The sequence below is a fragment of the Rhinoraja longicauda genome, chromosome 4 (assembly GCF_053455715.1).
Source record: "Rhinoraja longicauda isolate Sanriku21f chromosome 4, sRhiLon1.1, whole genome shotgun sequence".
NCBI classification, from domain to species: domain Eukaryota; kingdom Metazoa; phylum Chordata; class Chondrichthyes; order Rajiformes; family Arhynchobatidae; genus Rhinoraja; species Rhinoraja longicauda.
Genome location: NC_135956.1, coordinates 81,904,454 through 81,924,769, shown reverse-complemented (window position 1 = coordinate 81,924,769; position 20,316 = coordinate 81,904,454). Strand labels below are relative to the sequence as shown.

The 20,316-nt window shown below is 41.4% G+C and overlaps 1 protein-coding gene across 1 annotated transcript in view; it reads right to left on the bottom strand.

Annotated features, from left to right (window-relative positions):
- The window catches only part of LOC144593221 (uncharacterized), a 303,417-nt gene that overhangs the window by 77,103 nt on the left and 205,998 nt on the right, over positions 1–20,316 (bottom strand). Inside the window, exons 20-22 of the mRNA XM_078398723.1 lie at positions 16,866–17,004; positions 11,106–11,273; positions 9,285–9,425 (exon numbers count right to left, since the gene is read on the bottom strand). Of these exons, the coding sequence (XP_078254849.1) occupies positions 9,285–9,425; positions 11,106–11,273; positions 16,866–17,004 (448 nt within the window). The remainder of the gene's footprint in view (positions 1–9,284; positions 9,426–11,105; positions 11,274–16,865; positions 17,005–20,316) is intronic.

Sequence of the window (20,316 nt, the reverse complement as noted above, 5' to 3'; positions counted from 1 at the left end):
TTAAATATTTTGTTTTGGATAAAGTAGATGACCCTTAACAAGTCATGTTTCATTCAAAATTAGTTTGGCAATAGCGGTTAAATATGATTGCTTATTGATTAAAGTAACATTCTTTCTAATTGGTCAACAGTGGGTATATTTATTAAGCACAGCTGCATTTGCTTTATTAAAATGTTCAGCAGCATCTGCTTTTACTGCTTCATAACCCTCGTTCAAGTAGTCACAGGTTCAAAATGAATCATTGCAAATGCTCTTCCACCTTGTGCAATCCTTTACAGAGGCAAATGGTAATAACACATGTTAGTGCCGGAGTTGCACGAAATAACTTTCTTTGTGATGCAATGAAATGTAAATGATCACAGTAGCAAATGTAAGTATTAGAAGTGTTAGAGCAGCAGTAGAGTTGCTGCCTTACACCGCCAGAGACCCAGAAACGATCCTGACTGTAGGTGTTGTCCGTACAGTTTGTACTGTACGTCTCCCTGTGACCTCGTGGGTTTCCTCCGGGTGTTCCGGGTTTTCTCCCACACTCCAAAGACGTGCAGGTTTGTAGGTTAATTGACTTCAGTAAAATTGTAAATTGTCCCTAGTGTGTAGGATAGTGCTCGTGCACGGGGTGATCACTGGCTGGTGCGGACTCGGTGGGCCGAAGGGCCTGTTTCTGCGTTGTATCTCTAAAGTAAACTAAAATAAAGCCTCACAACTAACTCAGATCCTCTATATTTATTTCATTGATTTCTGCAGTAAGGACATTTCGTCAGCGGTGGCTGCTTTTACTAGTTTCTCATCTTAGATAATCATGCATCAACTTCTGAGGAATTTCACAATTCAACAGAGGCCAGGCTTGAGTAGGATAAGAGTTGGCTGTGACCATCCCACTGCTGTTGAATACATTTTCATTGGCCACAGCTAAATAAAAACATTTTGGTCAAGATACCAGGAGACAATTGATGCTCTCAGAACCGCATTCCAATGAGATACCTACAGCCTTTATTTTCTGAGGAACTGTAAGCCAATTGCACTTGTGGTTCTGCACTTACCTGGAGTAGACCTCCACCAGCAACTGGGTCCATGAAGATGTGCTTACCTAATTGATGAGGTCACTTAAACTACAAAATAAATCATGTAGTGGAGGACTTTGTTCACAAAATGCTGGAATAACTCAGCAGGTCAGACAGCATCTCAGGAGAGAAGGAATGGGTGACGTTTCGGGTCGAGACCCTTCTTAGTGGAGGACACTCTATTATAAATCACATACGATATTTGTATCATTGATCTCTATTTTGCAGAAAACAATTTATCCCATGAAAACAAAAGCAAATAGCAGCAACATTCTCACCCGTGGGGCACACGTTTCCTGACAGTGGGATCAAAGGCACATTGTCCCCACAGGGTAGTGAAGAAGACATTTGGACATTGGCCTTCATCATTCAGGGAATTGAGAACTAGAGGGCATGGCTTTAAGATTAGAGGGACAACGTTTTTTTACACAGAGGTCGGTGGTGGAAACAGATGCAACTATGGCATTTAAGAGACTCTTGGAGAGATACAATGTTCTTTCTCCACTGTAGTACAAATCTATCTTCTTACCAAAGCTACTAATATTAAGATTGACCTCATTGGCTTTCACATAAAACATAAGTACCCGGAGTAGGCACATGGATATCTAAGAAATTGAGGGTATATGGTATATAAATTGAGAGCTGGTCTTGGCATTCTGCCGGCAAACATTGTGAGCCAACGGACCTGTTCCTATGCTGTAACTTTCTACCTTCTATTTAGTTGGTGGCGTTGGTGAGGCTGCACTTGGTGAATTGTGTTCAGCTATGGTCACCCTGCTACAGAAATATGTCATTAAGCTGAGAAGAGTGCAGAGAAAATTTATGGGGATGTTGCCAGGATTCAAGGGCCTGAGCTACTGGGAAAGATTGGGCAAGCTTAGATTTTATTCCAAAGAGTTCAGGAGACTGATGGGTGACCTTATAGACATATATAAAACCATGAGGATAATAGATAGAGTGAATGCGCAGAGTATTTTTCCAAGGGTGGGATAGGTTAGAGAACTAGAGGGTATAGGTTCAAGATGGGAGTGGAACAATTTTATAGGAAACTGAGGGGCAACTTTTTCACAGAGAGTGGTGGGTATATGGAATGAACTGCCAGAGGGAGTAGTTGGGGCACATACAATAAAAACATTTAAAAGACATTTGGACAGGTACATTGATAGGAAAGGTTTAGGGGAATATGGGCCAAGCATGGAAAATGGAACTAGCTTTGATGTGGAATCTCTCTCAGCATGGATGAATGGGGATGAAGGGCCACTTTGCATGCTGTATGACTCTAAAATTCTGATTAGCACTTCTTCTATGCCAATGTTCTTTCTCCACTGTAGTACAAATCTATCTTCTTACTAAAGCTGCTATTATTAAGATTAACCTCATTGGCTTTCACATAAAACATCAGTATTAGCAGTAGACCATCCGGCCTTTCAAGCCTGCTCCACCATTAACTAGGATCATTGATGATCTTCTACCTCAGCCACTACCTTGACTCTACATATCTTTACTCCATTAATGACCAGAAATCAATCACTGTTTCGATTGAGCACATTGATTGAAACTATTGTGGTAGAAAATACTAAAGGTTCACCACTCAGAGGTGAGAAATTTCTCATCATCTCAGTCTTAAGAAGCTTACTTCCTATTCTGAATCTGTGCCCTTGGTCCTTTGTCCTTATCAGGAGATGCATCTTCCATGCAATGCCCGTTGAGCACTTTAAGAATTTTATCATTTCCATCAACTCTCCTCTCATTCATCTAAACAAGAGAATATACTCTCCTCAACCTAGGATTTTCTTCCATCGCAATTTATCTGCTCTAAGGTAAAGTGACTAATACTCTTCACAATATTTTTAATCTGCTCGCACCAAACCCCTGTGATAAGATTGACTTACGTTTGTATTGAAAATCTTCTTGTAATAAAGGCCAGCATAGAAATTTTCCTCCGTTATTTGCTTGTTGCACCTGTGTGTTGGTCATCAGTGACTTGTACACAAGCACTCCAAGGTCTCTTTGGACATAGACATTATCCAATCTCTGACCAGTTAATACATTCTTTGATTTTTCTGACTTCACATTTTTCTGCACTGTATTCCATCTGCCATCCACAAACTTCACTTGTCTATTTGCCCCTCAAGTCTCTGCAATCCTCCTCCTACCTGGTTTAGTATCCCCAGCAAAAAATTGAACATTTGGTCCTCTCAATATAGACTGCAAAACGCTGGTACCTAAACCTAGTGGCACGCCACTAGTTACAGTCTCCTAGCTTCAGAATGGTCTGTTTATTCCTGTGAATAATGATTCTCAAACGATATCACAGAGAGATCTCACTCTAGAACAATGAATAGAAATTTGTATATTGCCCCCAATTCTGTGTTCTAATCTTGTTGATCAACCTCTTGTTGGAACCCACCGAGTGCCTTCAAAAATCGAATACTTCACATCTATTAATTCCCCCTTTCCTATTTACCTAGTGAGGTCTTCAACAAACTTTCCACAGATTACTCAAAGATGATTTTTATTTTACAATTCTATATTCACCTCTACACAATCCTATTTTTCTTTGGTATCCTGGTTTTACATACCTGACTCCAGCATTTTTCCTGCCATTAACGTTTGGTTCACAGGTTAGTGGTTCCCTGTTTCTTAAATAGTGAGGTCACATTGGTTACCCTCCAATGCACAAAACATTCTTGTCAAGTCCATTCTTGATCTCACCATGGACTGGTTTTACATTCCTGACCCCAGCATCTTTCCTTGCCACTAACGTTTGGTTGACAGATCATGGTACCCTGTTTACTCTTTCTTAAATAGTGGGGTCACATTTGTTACCCTCCAATCCACAACGATTTTTTTTGCCAAGTCCATCCTTGATCTCACCATGTTCTTATGCAGCTTTTCTAGCGGAGTTACTTAATAACAAAAGGGGAAGAACTTTCACCGATTTTCACTGCTCAGAGAAGCAGAAGACATGAACTTTGTTGTTCTAGAGTGAGATCTCCCTGGGATTATTGGTTGACTGATTAAATCATCTTACTGCAATACCGGAGATGCAGATGCTCAGAGGTATTTTTGGCACACAAAAAATCTGTTCTTTATTATTAATTCTACTTTTCTTTCAATATTGCCCACTAGAATTATCCTTATTAAATAAGAATTTTACATTTACTGCTCAGCAAACTGAATGGTGATGTTATAACAACAAATTAGCCCAATGTCAGTTTATAATACAACCACTATTGTGAATAAGATGTAATTTCCAGCTCCTCGGGTGATATGGTATACAGCAGGCCATTTGTGGTATTAATTAAATCTCATTAGTTTAGCAAATGAAATGATTAATTAGAATATTACAACTATTCATCTTTGAGTGTGTTTCAACTTATACTAATGGCATCATAATAAATGTTATATTAATTCGAATAAGTTAGTTTCATATCAATGCAGTCCTAAAAAAAAAAAAACTATCTAAAATTAAAATCTTACTTACATTCAGCTAAGATTTCAAAGAATTTCATTTGCATGCATGAGCAATTACAGCTAGCATCATTATCACTTACACACACAATGACATAGAGACAGATCGTGACACCATGCCATCAAATTCTTTCAGCCCTCACTAAAAATAATGATTTTCAAATGCAAATACTGCACTTAAAACATATGCCTTTAGGCTATCCAGCACTCCCAAGAGGACAGGATAACTGAATTTACATATATTAAAAGTAAACAAGGAACAGTTAGTTAAAGTGACATCCTTCAAGTCTGTTTGTTATAACAAAGATAGTGCTGGATTACTTAATGTATGCATAGTTTTCATCGATCTGTGAAAAAGTTCTAGCTTTTAAATCATTAGCTAAGATATTTTACAAGGCGACCCTGTCTCTTTAAGAACTCAAGAAGCTCATCGGACTGTCCATTGCTTCCACAAAAACGTGATCTTGTTCTGGAGAGAGCACTTTGCACTCTGCCTTGAGCAGGCACGATTTTGATCTCAACTAACAGCCACTTTCTGAAACACAAGGGGAGGCAAAAAGAAGCAGCTCTCAGTTATATTTGCAGCTCAGAACAAGAACTTGGAGGGAGTGTAAGCATGACCACCAGTTAGGTCAGGGAGATAAGTTGTACAGGGCATTGGTGAGACCACACCTGGAGTATTGTGTACAGTTTTGGTCTCCTAATCTGAGGAAAGACATTCTTGCCATAGAGGGAGTACAGAGAAGGTTCACCAGATTGATTCCTGGGATGGCAGGACTTTCATATGAAGAAAGACTGGATAGACTCAGCTTGTACTCGCTGGAATTTAGAAGATTGAGGGGGGATCTTATAGAAACTTACAAAATTCTTAAGGGGTTGGACAGGCTAGATGCAGGAAGATTGTTCCCGATGTTGGGGAAGTCTAGAACAAGGGGTCACAGTTTAAGGATAAGGGGGAAGTCTTTTAGGACCGAGATGAGAACGTTTTTTTTCACACAGAGAGTGGTGAATCTGTGGAATTCTCTGCCACAGAAGGTAGTTGAGGCCAGTTCATTGGCTATATTTAAGAGGGAGTTAGATGTGGCCCTTGTGGCTAAAGGGATCAGGGGGTATGGAGAGAAGGCAGGTACGGGATACTGAGTTGGATGATCAGCCATGATCATATTGAATGGCGGTGCAGGCTCGAAGGGCCGAATGGCCTACTCCTGCACCTATTTTCTATGTTTCTATGTTTCTATAAGAGTGCTGCTTGGTTATTTATCTTCTGCATGTGAACATCAGTGCATTGTGTTCCTACAGATTTTTGAGCTCAGGGACCCAATAACGTGCACATACCAACTTGACTTAGTGATATAATGCACAAAGCTATCCTTCTCCAGTTCTTGGCTGCTTCCCGTACCTGACCACCTTTCCACCGGACAACCTATTCCTTGATGGAAACTGTGGTTATCAACGCCAGTGGCTGCATCATTAGCAAACAACAGCAACAATATTTATTAATCTGGTCCCCTCAATGCAGTAGAAGCACCCAAGGTGTTTCAAAGGAGTAAGAGTAAACAAAAAATAAACAGCAGAAGAGCAGATATAGCGTGGAAACAGGCGCTTCGGATCACCGAGTCTGCATCAACCAGCGATCACCCCAAACACCAGCACACTAGGGACAATTTACAATTTACAGAAGCCAATTAACCTGCAAATCTACACGTCTTTGGCGTGTGGGAGGAAATCAGATCACCTGGAGAAAGCTTACGCAGTCACAGGGAGAACATACAAACTCCGTACAGACAACACCCAGGGTCAAACCCAGGTCTCTGGCGCTGTAAGGCAGCAACTCTGCCATTGTGTCACCTAGATATTTAAGAAAAAGAATGCTGAAAATACTTTGCAAGTGTCATGCAGGGTTTAGATCAGGTAGATTCATTACACTGGTGATGCCAGACAATGCAGAGGAGGATTTGTTGAATCTGTTCAGCCTGAAGAAGGGTTCTAACCCGAAAGGTTACCTATCAATTTTCTCTAGAGATGCTGTCTCACCCACTGAGTTACTCCAGCATTTTGTGTCTTTCTTTGGTATAAACCAGCATCTGCAGTTCCTTTTTATTACATGATCAGTTGAATGTTGCGTTCAAGGGAAGGACAAGGGAAGTGTTTTTTTGGAAAGAAAAGAAGGATTAGGAACAGAAGAACAGAAAATGGAACGTTTTCGGTTGAGACATAATGTTGGCTGAGGAAAGGGGAAGTCTCATTGCAAGCGCTGGCCATTAATTTGACAATGTCTGAACGAATACTTCAGAGGTGGAGATATGTAAAGGGTGAATAAAAACAAGCTCAGTCAGGCAGAGGTGAGCGTAATCACCACTGAAGGAAGAACTGTCATCCTCATCTTTGGACACCCTGTGCGTAGGGGGAGAGCGTAGGGCCGAAGATGTCCTGGTTGGGTTGCTCCTGGGCCCGGCCAAGCTGGCCATCCGCGAGTCACGGCGCCAGGCGGAAGAGGGCTCTGCCCGAGCCAGCTGCCTGCTTCTTTTCTGGGGTTACATCTGCATCCGGGTGGTGTTAGAGAGGGCCTACGCGCTGTCCACGGGCACCCTGGGAGATTTCCGGGACTGCTGGGCACCGCTGGGGGTTGAATGCATCCTTGACAAGGAGTGTAAGATAGTTATATAATAGTTTATTGATGGTCTTGTATTGTGGCGGTGGGTTCTGTTTTGGTTTTATTGTATTGTATGTATTATTTTAATATTTGAATAAATATTTTTGATTTTTTTAAAAAGAGAAGGAAGAACTGTGGAAGTTAATAGTGAAGGGGGAATGGGTGCAGGGAAACATGTCCATGTAATAATGAAAGAGTTAGGATTGGGAAATTGGAAAATGTAAACGTTATAAAGAACTTTGGAAGAGTCAAAGTATTGAGCATGAGTATTGAAAAGTGTCATGGGATATTAACATGATGAAGCCATTGGATCAGAGCAGCCGGTTCGTAGACTACGGGAAGGATGTAGATGTAAGTATATCAGGGATTGGGGCCATCGAGAGGAAAAGCTAAGCAACAACCTGATAACCATCGTCATGTTCAGCCATGTAGCCAGAGTTCAGGGGGTCGGTCAAAGGAGGACAAAGTGCTGATATTTAGCCTTTACACTGTGCAGGTGACATTGCCAAACAACAATGGCACTGCTGTAATCAGCGGGTTTATTAACAACTAGACCAAGTGGACCCGTTGGGCCCAAATCTCTCCTGCATTGGTGCAGCACCCTTTCCCCCTCCCTTCCCCCTCACTCCCTCCTCCCCTGCTTCCCTCCCCCCCTCCCCTCCCCCTCCCTCCTCCTTCCCCTCCCCCTTTCCCTCCCCCCTACTCCATCTCCCACTTATCCTCCCCCCCTCCCTCTCCCCTCTCCCCCTCCCCTCCCTCCCTAGGAGATAGATTTAAACTTTAAAATGTGAATAACCTAAAAAATATAACACCGATTTCAATGAAACTTCTTCCATTAGCACCAAAAGGACGATGGTGAGTAAGGTGGGCCTAAAATTGGCGCACTATTACAATAGACAATGGGCAATAGACAATAGGTGTAGGAGGAGGCCATTCGGCCCTTCGAGCCAGCACCGCCATTCAATGTGATCATGGCTGATCATTCTCAATCAGTACCCCGTTCCTGCCTTCTCCCCATACCCCCTGACTCCGCTATCCTTAAGAGCTCTATCCAGCTCTCTCTTGAATGCATTCAGAGAATTGGCCTCCACTGCCTTCTGAGGCAGAGAATTACACAATTCTTCCACAACTCTCTGACTGAAAATGTTTTTCCTCATCTCCGTTCTAAATGGCCTACCCCTTATTCTTAAACTGTGGCCCCTTGTTCTGGACTCTATTGTGTACTGTTTTAGCTGTAGTTCAGGAACAAACAAACGAACAAACGAGAGTTTTAGTATCTAGATATAGGATCTTGAGAACAGAAGTCTGCAAATTCAAGAGGAGGTGATTTGAAAAATACTGACCATCTTGGATATATCTGCAATCATGGATGGATCTGTCTGAAATTGAGGGGTGGAATTTCAGTTGCAATTCACATGGAAACTTTTTGAGACAATTATTTGTTGTGGAAAAGGTGCAGCTTTGGGTGCAAGATGGAACATCCCCATTGCCACAATTATCTCATGTAACCACAACAAATCTGTCGTTAACTTTCAATGATTTTTGTAATAGAAAATTGATGCATTCCACAGGACTTTGTGTGAAGGGACATCCGTGAGATCTCAGAACAGAGATGAAACAGGCGTGGGAGCAAGCTAGGCAAAAACAATAATGGAAGTCATTTCAAGCTCTGCCTTGTAAAAACTTCAGGCATAAATTTCAACAAATAAAAAACAATTACAGATGAGAACATAATTGGCCGTTGACAATTTCTTGTGCAAGAAACAATGACCTTCTGCTAATAGTACAAAGGGATATAAAATAAATTAGTAGCTGATTGTTCAGTGAGATTCCTGAAAGATACAGAGCTCTAGTTGAAATTGCTGCCCTAAATAGCTTAGTTTATAATTGAGTTTCAATGAATATATTTAATTCCTATTAAATGAACCATTCTTCATAAAGTTATAAAAACTTGATGATTTAACTGCTGTTGTGGAAATCTGTATTTCGGCTCGAAATGAAATGAACAGGATTTCTGATGGGTACATAAATATATGGTATTGTCATTTTTGTAGTGCATTTTCCATTTCGGATAAATAAATTAAATTAATATGTACCTCTTCATTGTAGCTCTGTGTCTTTTCCTTCTCTGTTGCCAACTTTAACTGAAGATCTTTGACTTGAGACTTTTCTATCATGAGCTCTTTGCAGATACTATAATATTTGTTTTGCAGATATGAGATCTCTTCCACCTTCATCTGTTGAAGCACCAAAATATTCTATTTACTTTAATGAGAACATATTATGACCTAACATATTTGGCAGTCTTGGAGTATTTGTGATCAAAAGATATCTATAAATTATTTGCAATAAAAGAAATATAGGCAAGAATAGAAATTATAATTGAAAAAACGTGCTGGCTTCTTGGTCTTAATTCATTTATGTGAACCTTTTCCTATGGACAAGTGTTCAAAGCACCAAACTAATTAAGGTTGCTTGCTGGGGTGCTTTAAGTTGTGGAAGGAATTACAAAACAGTCATGCTGGCAGAGAAGACATTGGCCTCCTGTAACCAAAATCGCACAGACAGTTAAAGGTGAGAAATGGGAGTTTTGATCAATATTTAATCATGGGATATCTGATCTGAAATGTTAGTTTTGTGCCAGTTATGGGGTGTCCATCTTCAAATGCTCTTTCCTCAAATGGGCATAGTTTATGTTGGCACACTGCAAGACTTGATGAAGTTCCTTACTGGTGCCTGCCTTGGCTAAAAGAAAACATGGAAAATGGTTGACACTTTTCATGGTTTCAGCATGGAGTTTCATTGTCATGAGACACGTAGAGCTCGGCTTCCGAACTTGTTGCCGACCAACTAAAGCTCAGGTAAGTGAGGTTAGAGTGATCTTGGTTTGTGGAGTGGAGGCAAGGAAGTTTGAATAGCTTCTCATTTGTTCTGTTGATTGTTTCCACTTCAGCAGAAGCTTGCTGTAGGAAAGGGCTGGAAACATAGAGTTTAAGGTTTAAGGTTTTGGACTAGGCTATAGATGCCTGGAATATTAATGCCAAAATATGAATTTTGAATACCATCATAACAGCTGGAAATGCAAGTGCAAGAAATTAAATAAACTTGAAATAAAACCATGTGAAAATCTGGTTCACTAACGTTCAGGGAAGGAAACTAGAAACTAGGAGGCCCACATGTGACTCCAGATTATCACCTGTCCTGTGAAATAATCCAGCAAGACCTCCACCTCAATGGACATTCAGGGATAGAAGATGGACACAAATTGCTGGAGTATCTCAGCGGGTCAGGCAGCATCTCTGGAAAAAAGGAATAGGTGACCTTTCCAGTTGAGACTCTTGCTCAGATGGTTCTCAACCCAAAAGGTCACCTATTCCTTTTTTCCAGAGATGCTGCCTGACCCGCTGAGTTACTCCAGCATTTTGTGTTTATCTTTGGTGTAAACCAGCATCTGCAGTTCCTTCTTACACATTCAGGGATAGACACTGCTTTGCCTGCATAGCCCACAACTCCTTAATAAATAAAACTAATTCTTAGATTTTTTAGATTTAGAGATACAGCGCAGAAACAGGCCCTTCGGCCCACCGGGTCTGCGCCACCCAGCGATCCCCGCACATTAACACTATCCTATACCCACTACGGACAATTTTTACATTTACCAAGCCAATTAACCTACGTACCTGTACGTCTTTGGAATGTGGGAGGAAACCGAAGATCTCGACGAAAACGACGGGGAGAACGTACAAACTCCGTACAGACGGCGCCCGTAGTCAGGATCGAACCCGAGTCTCCGGTGCTGCATTCGCTGTAAAGCAGCAACTCTACCGCTGCGCCACCGTGCCACCCATTGGCCTTTGTCAAGGACAGCTTGGGAGCAATTTATCAATAGAATTATTTATTATGATAGTTTTATTTACCATCTGTATTTCACTTTGTTTCTCGATTCTGAGGTTATCCACTTCTGCCTCCATTTCAGATTTACGGTGGTTTAATTTAACCAGTTCCTTTTGTTGCTCCTGATATTTCTTTCGTTCCTCATTAAGCTCATCCCGTAAATACCTTATCAGATCATTTTGGTGTTGAACCTACAACACAAATGGTAAAGACGGTAAGAGATTACAATTGCTATTGCTGCACGAGGAACAGAGAGGTACATTCGTAAATAACTTAAATTTCATAAACGTATTTTGAGGGCAACCGTGTAACTTTCTTCAATAGTATGAACCTACAAATCTAAGCAGACAAATGACACTCGTGACAATAAAACACGTACACTGCCATTTCAAGCTTTGAAGCAATAAATGGTACTATTGCAACAGTAGAAAGAAAGACTTGCATTCCCATAGCAGCTTACATTGAAGATTCTCAAAGCTTCATACTGATGAGTTTTCAAAGTCCATTAACTTGTCAGCCGGAAAATAACAGAGGAGATGCTTAAATTAGGATGTGATTTTTGAAGAAGGCAGAGGCGCAATCTGAGAATGCAGAACGTAGGGGGCAGCTACAGCAGGAGGGTAGACATCCAGGATGGGTTTCCATGAATTTATGTAGATTATGCAGAAATTCTGGGTGCATTTGTATTAAAAAATATGACCATGGAAACAGCATGAGTTGTTTTGGGGTAAATAGTAGCAGCACAGATAGCAGCCACATTTAGGCACTCAGAATGGTACAAATCTACCCAGCAGGTGGTTTTATTCCTCCATAGGAGAATGATTAACATAGAAACATAGAAAATAGGTGCAGGAGGAGGCCATTTGGCCCATCGAGCCAGCACCGCCATTCATTGTGATCATGGCTGATCATCTACAATCAGTAACCTGTGCCTGCCTTCTCCCCATATCCCTTGATTCCTCTAGCCCCTAGAGCTCTATCTAACTCTCTCTTAAATTCATCCAGTGATTTAGCCTCCACTGCCCTCTGTGGCAGGGAATTCCACAAATTCACAACTCTCTGGGTGAAAAAGTTCCTTCTCACCTCAGTTTTAAATTGCCTCCCCTTTATTCTAAGACTGTGGCCCCTGGTTCTGGATGCCCCCAACATTGGGAACATTTTTCCTGCATCTAGCTTGTCTAGTCCTTTTATAACTTTATATGTCTCTATAAGATCCCCTCTCATCCTTCTAAACTCCAGTGAATACAAGCCTAGTCATTTCAATCTTTCCTCATATGACAGTCCCGCCATCCCAGGGATCAATCTTGTGAACCTACGCTGCACTACCTCAATTACAAGGATGTCCTTCCTCAAATTAGGAGACCAAAACTGTACACAATACTCCAAATGCGGTCTCACCAGGGCCCTGTCCAACTGCAGAAGAACCTCTTTACTCCTATGCTGAAAGCCTCTCGTTATGAAGGCCAACATGCCATTAGCTTTCTTCACTGCCTGCTGCACCTGCACGCCAACTTTCAGTGACTGGTGTACAAGGATTCTGAGAATAGTCAACCAATCATGAAAAATCATACCAATGAAAACTAATCAGAGGGTGGACCAGGGCCAGATGGACAATGCGTGTTTGAGGAATAAGCCATGCAGATCCAGTGGATTTATCTCTGGATTTAAATCCCCTCTGAATTTAAAGCTGTATGAGCAGTTTTCCAAGAAAAGTCAAGTATTTCACGGGAAAGCTTAAGAAATCACTATATAATCAAAATAGTCTGAGAGAGCTTTGTTAACTTCATTGAGATGCTCATTGTTAAACACACAATGCTGACTCTCAGCGACTGACTATTTTGGAACTGTTGATGATTAGAAGAATTTGGAGATCTCTTCCTGACAGCTAATTAAACCTGTACTGCTACTTCTTTCTGTGATATTATGCAGAGCTGATGCTGTCAATGGAATCCCTATGGGTACACATCTTTATTTGCAATTTCTGGAGGAGTACCATCAAAGGAACAATGCCTAGCAAGTGCAGTCACACTTTAAAGGCACCTCATTTTGAATCACCCTTGTGCTGCCATTTGTGTGTATGTGAGCTGCACTCATGCACCTGAACACATGAAAGATCTCTGTAAGCACAGTTTTGCAGGATATTTTCAAAATCAATTGGAATCATAGAATCAGTAGGGCAAAGAACAAGGGTGGCCATTGGCTTAATGAGGCTGTGTTGCCTCGTTATACAGCAATACCTTCTATTCCATTTTTCAAAATGATTTTCTTACAGCACTGAAACAATTCTGTTCAGAAAACCCTGAATGGCTCTTTCCACCACTGCAACAGTCACTGAGGTTAAGATTACAACCGCCCTGCGTAAAAATATTTTATCTTCCATCTCTTTATATTTTTTGACCTTCACTTTAAACTGGCGTCATTTAGTAATTAAATCAGATGCGAATAGAAACAGGTCTTATTTTTCAAATCCAGCAAAGGGAGGACACAGAGTTGCAATAATGATATTGGTGGGCATTGCACGATCTATTTGCTTTAAAAGGGAGCAGCTAATATTAAGGCTAAAATTAAGAGAGATAAGTTATCTAGGATTTTATTGAAGGTACAATTAATTAGACTGATGACGTTATTGATATATTTGTGGACTTAGAAATGGCTTTGCACAACTCCAAAGGAAGTACCATGAGTTGAAAATATCTTAATCTGTTTTGTTAAATTTGTTGAATTTTATAATAATCAAGCTGGGAATATACAAGCATGACAACAACCAGGCAGGTATTGGGCAGAGATTGGCAATAGTACAGTTGTGAAAGGAAACAATGGAGAGTTACTCCAGCATTTTGTGAATAAGCCCCAGGCTGATGCGGGCTTCCAGCCAATACCTTCCTTGAATGTGTGGATTGACCAGCAAACCCACGTCCCTCTCCTCACCCGTCTGCCTATGTTTGCCAGGTGCACCTCCCACAGCCGACCTCGAAGGTGTGGCAGGCCAGACGGCAGGAGAGATCGCCCTCCTCTGCTGTTGGCCTCGCCCCATGCCAGTCTCATCCGTCGTCGTCGCTGACTCCATCGTCCCGGTCTCTGGTCTTCGGGGCCAAGTCGGCGGGTTCCGCCTGCCAGGCCGCAGTCCGCCGGGTCCGAGATGCAGGGAACTGCCCTCTGCAGGCCCTGGTCCACATTCAGCTTGGCAGCTGCCCTCTGCACCTTGCATTCGGCCACGGGGTGCCGGCTTGGCGGCTTGCCCGTCGACTGCAGGGGAACCGGCCTGGTGCTTCACCCAGCAGGCCACAGCCCTCTGGGAGCTTCAGCCACGCACGGCCCTCCAGGAGCTTCATCTGTTCCAAGCCTGGTGCGTATGACAATTAAACACTATTGACTCTTAAAACAAATTGCTGAGGGAATTCAGTGGGTCAGGCGGCATCTGTGGTGGCAGACTGATGGTCAACGCTTTGGGATCAGCGCCTGATGCAGGATCCCAAATTGAAACATCAACTATTTAGATTATGTCACCGTGCGTTTACGTGCAGATATACAGTAAAATTGGCGATCTCTTCTCCAAAAGACAAAATGTTTTGATGTTTTATTAGTTTGAAAAAATATAAAAAGAGGCCAATAGTACATAACATGGAAATATTGTTACTTATCATCTGCGGTAGATTTTATGCATTTCAAAAATATGTTATCAAAAAATGCTCAGAGTTTTTAAACATTTTACCATATGTAAAAGTGTAAGTCCCTTCCAAATATTACAATAAAATCTGACCAAATTTATTTTGCTCAGTATTGATGAAGTAAGAAATTATTATTAGTCAGATTACATCTTCCTCTCCCCACTTTGGTCATTGAGAAATCTGAAATTCAATACTAAGATTAGCTTCTCATCCAGTTTCCACTGTAGGATTATCCATTTGTATTATGGATTAAGTTTCACACAGGATAATAATCATACGCACTTTTGCCATTGGAATGTTTTGACTGCCTAAATCTGTTTTTCTTTACCTTTAGAAGTAAATTGCAAGATCCACATTAAATCAATCAATGACTGAGATTTGGGGTTTTAAGTACTTAAATACTTGCAACTCGATCTTTGGATCGTTCACCTTGTCGTGGTGAAGAGGCTTGCGTGCCCCCATGATTCCGAGGGCGATGCCGTCGGAAGCACTAGCTTCTGGTAGGGCCACCCATGGCGGTAAGGTCGAGGATGAGGGTCCAGACTAAAAACGATCCAACCTACAAGACCTCGATGGCAGACCAGGCGGACAAATTTGTCTTGAACTCAACGGATGTGAGGGTGGATGAAGGCTGCAGCAGATCTGTCAGCTCCAATCGTCTTGGTTTCCTTGCCATTGGAATTAGTTGATTGATTTGTGAAGGACCGTGTGCTTCTTGGAGTGCAACATCAAGTACACGTTAAACAAACACACGCACAGGCGTCTTCGTTCTGTGAGCAGCACAAAACCTCACTCAAGTCATATAAACTTTCAATGGAACCTTCTTTAATCAGCTCTGTTCTGTAGATATTTTGGAGGCTTCCCTTTTTAATTTAATTTCTCATAATTTTCATGAATCTTCATTGAATTCTTAAGAATAACCTCCTTTCAATTGTGCTGTTCCAGAACTACATTCACATTCTGATAATCATATAAGCAATGGATGAGACGGTGACACAGGTGGTCGAGCCACTGTCTCACAGCCCCAGAGACCCAGGTTAAATCCTGATGTTGGGTGCTGCCTTTGTAGAGTTTACATGTTCTCCTCCGAGTTCTCCAGTTTCATCCCACATGCTAAAGTTGATTGATTAATTGGACAGCATAAATTTCCAATATAAATAGTAGTTAAGTATTAGAATCTGGGAGAAGTTAGTGAGAATGGAGGAAGAATAAATAGATGAATATAAGATTTGTGCTTGTGGCTTACATCCCAACAGCATGATCATTAAATTCGCCAAGTTTAAGTTCTCTCTTTTCTATGCCCCTCTGCCTCAGTGCGCATCCATTTCTCCCATTATCTCCCACCCCTCGAGTCACCCTGCTCCTTTCCCTCCTTCATATACTACTCCCGCCCCATACCTCGTTTCCCCTTTTATTTCCCCTCCCTCCTCTGCCCCCTGCCACCTATATGCCTCTCTCTAGCTTTACCTTTCACTATCTTCTCCCCTTATCCGAAACCCTTTTGTCTCCTTTTCACCTTGAGCCTTTGTCACTGACGCCACCCATCTATCAATTGAACCTCCCCTCACTTGTGTTCACCCATCATGTACCAGGCTTTGTCCTGCTCCCACCTCACTTTTCCAGCTTACTTCCCCCTATGACAAGCAGTCTGAAGAAGGTTCCTGACCTGAAATGTCACCTGTCCAGTCCTGATGTTGCTTGACCCACTGAGTTCCTCTCATGCACCTTTCTTCAGAGCTTCACGTTGTCTGTCTCAGCTTGATCGGTCTCTTTCTGGGTCTTTATTGATTTCATAACCTATTATGGAATCCACATGTTTTCCGCTACGAAAACTATCTTGTATAAAAATTCACACCTTTTAATCTGTCATTAATATATATTGATATATTGTTATTTAGATCCCCATTAATTAATTAGCTAATTTACTGTTCTAAACTTTTCTGCCTCAAGGGAAATGAATTGCTAAAATTGTCAAAAAAATCAAAATCTGATCTCATCAAAAATCTGCCTGACCATGGAATAGGTCTACATAAATAGATATTTCCATGTTTATTTGCATGGATTTATTTTCTTTGAAGAGCAAGCATTTCACAATCAGATATGAAAATGTATTACCTGTTGCTGCAGTGCTTGGATCTGATCCTTGGCATTTCCTAGTTCCATCTCTGTCTTTTGGCTGTCTTGATGGCGGTTTAGGGTTTCCTGGTGTTGTTTTGCCAAATTCAATTCATTTCTCAACTCCTCTTGTTCTTGTCTGGGTAAATAAAAAGAACAGCAAATTTTATGCCATTTAATGTTGGTGGTTAGGTACTGTGGGGTTCCATGGAAGCACGAGTTCAATGTGAGGAATAGTAGTTATAGCCCTACCTATGTTTGCAGTATAAATGAAACTATTTATTCCATCATGTCTTTACAAGCTTTCTGCTGGTGTAATTTATATTGAAATCCACTGTCCTGCTCTCTTTGAACAGGATTCGAGATACAGCGTGGAAATAGGCCCTTTGGCCCACCGAGTCCATGCTGACCAGCGATTGCCCTATACACTAGCGCTATCCTACACACTTGGAACAATTTACAGAAGCCAGTAATACTACCAACCTGTCATCTTTGGAGTGTGGGAAGAAACCAGAGCACCCGGAGAAAACTCACGCAGTCACAAGGAGAACGTATAAACTCCGCACAGACAGCACCCATAATCAGGGTCAAACCCGGATCTCTGGTGCTGTAAAGCAGCAAATCTACCGCCGCACCACTGTGCCACCCATTATGTCAAAGTTTTGGTTTAAAAGAGTGCATTGGTGAGCTTCTTGCATGGTAACAAATTATATGCTCCAACAATCTGCTGCAAAAGAAGTGTCTCTATCATTTTTGCTCGCACTCTCATGACAACCATAAATTGCAGATTCCTCAGCACTAACTCCAGAACCGGAGGAAATAATCTCCATCAATATCCAACATTTAATAACTCCACTGACATTATCCTTTCGACTGGAGATAAACCAATTATGAGTTTGACGTCATAGCCAAAGTTTCGCACACCTGACAGTTTGCTCACAAACTCCATGCTTCATATTCTCCAGCGATTAAAAATGAATTGCTCCAATTATATTTTTGGATTTTATAAACAGGTACATGGAGTAATCTACATTTTGAGAAAATTAAATATATAAACCCTGAGATAGACACAAAATGTTGGAGTATCAGGCAGCATCTGCGGAGAAAATGGATAGGTGACTTTTCGGGTCGGGACCCTTCTTTGGACCTGAAAAATGGTACCGACCCAAAGTGTCACCTATCCAATTCCTCCAGGGATGCTGCCTGACCCGCTGACTTACTCCAGCATTTTGAGTCTATCTCTGGTATAAATCAGCATCTGCAGTTCCTTGTTATTACATTATAATATTTAAACCCTAACGGATCAATTCAACAAATATTTGAAAATCTTTATGTAACTGCTTTCTGACTTTTCTGCCAGTTATCATAGTTTAGTTATTATGTTGAGCTTGTCATTCCTTGTCCTTTTCTAATACACCTCACCCATCTATGTTCTTCAGACCTGAACTATCCTCAACTCCATTCATCTCCACACTCACTTACTATGTAAGGAAATTGGTTACATATCGATTCAAGTGATCCCCACTTATTTCTTTAGTCACTTCACCACTTGGTACAATCGTACAGAACCTGGTCCTGATGAAGTCATTTAAATAAGAAAATCAGACAGATAAGGATGGGAGATCCAACATTATCAGAATTCAGGATGTCATAAAAACCCATATGGTTCATTGATATTCTTGAGGGAACGAACTCTCATGCCCCTCTCCAAGATGGCCTGCACATAATTCTACCCCTTCAGCATTGTGGTAAACTCTTAACTACTTTCTGAACTGAAGAAGCAACATCATTAATAACAAAATCATCTTGCATCAAACTATGCAATAGATAGGGTAAAACACACCTGACCTTGTTAACCCTTGAAAGCCTATTTCATTGACATATGGAGACTAATGCTGGAATTGAGAGAGTTGCTCAACCTAGTCAAGCTCTTCTGTAAATCTGGCATAGTTATGTTTATAGAATCATACCTTTCAATAAAAAATTCTGTATCAGTAGCCAAGGAAAGGGACTATCACAGGTTTTATTTGAACAGGTTTTCTTTAACCATATAACCATATAACAACTACAGCATGGAAACAGGCCCGTTCGGCCCTACCAGTCCATGCCGACCACTCTCTCTGACCTAGTCTCATCTACCTGCTCTCAGACCATAACCCTCCAATCCCCTCTCATCCATATACCTATCCAATTTACTCTTAAATAATAAAATCGAGCCTGCCTCCACCACTTCCACCGGAAGCCCATTCCATACAGCCACCACCCTCTGAGTAAAGAAATTACCCGTCATGTTACCCCTAAACTTTTGTCCCTCAATTCTAAAGTTATGTCCCCTTGTTGGAATCTTCCCCACTCTCAAGGGGAAAAGCCTACCCACGTCAACTCTGTCCGTCCCTCTTAAATTTTTTAAAACCTCTATCAAGTCCCCCCCTCAACCTTCTACGCTCCAAAGAATAAAGACCCAACCTGTTCAACCTCTCTCTGTAGCATAAGTGCTGAAACCCAGGCAACATTCTAGTAAATCTCCTCTGTACCCTTTCCATTTTGTCGACATCCTTCCTATAATTTGGTGACCAGAACTGTACACCATACTCCAGATTCGGCCTCACCAATGCCCTGTACAATTTCAACATTACATCCCAACTTCTATATTCGATGCTCTGATTTATAAAGGCAAGCATACCAAACACCGCCTTCACCACCCTATCCACATGAGATTCCACCTTCAGGGAACAATGCACAGTTATTCCCAGATCCCTCTGTTCCACTGCATTCCTCAATTCCCTACCATTTACCCTGTACGTCCTATTTTGATTTGTCCTACCAAAATGCAGCACCTCACACTTATCAGCATTAAACTCCATCTGCCATTTTTCAGCCCACCCTTCCAAAAGGCCCAAGTCTCTCTGTAGACTTTGAAACTCTATTTCATTATTAACTACACCACCTATCTTAGTATCATCTGCATATTTACTAATCCAATTTGCCACACCATCATCCAGATCATTAATGTAAATGATAAACAACAGTGGACCCAACACAGATCCTTGGGGTACTCCACTAGACACTGGCCTCCAACCTGACATACAGTTGTCAACCATTACCCTCTGGTATCTCCCATTCAGCCATTGTTGAATCCATCTTGCAACCTCACTATTAATACCCAACGATTTAACCTTCTTAATCAACCTACCATGTGGAACCTTGTCAAATGCCTTACTGAAGTCCATATAGACAACATCCACAGCCTTGCCCTTATCAATTTCCCTGGTAACCTCTTCAAAAAATTCAAGAAGGTTAGTCAAACATGACCTTCCAGGCACAAATCCATGTTGACTGTTTCTAATCAGGCCTTGTTTATCCATATAATTATATATATTGTCCCTAAGTATCTTTTCCATTAATTTTCCCACTACAGACGTCAAACTAACAGGTCTATAATTGCTAGGTT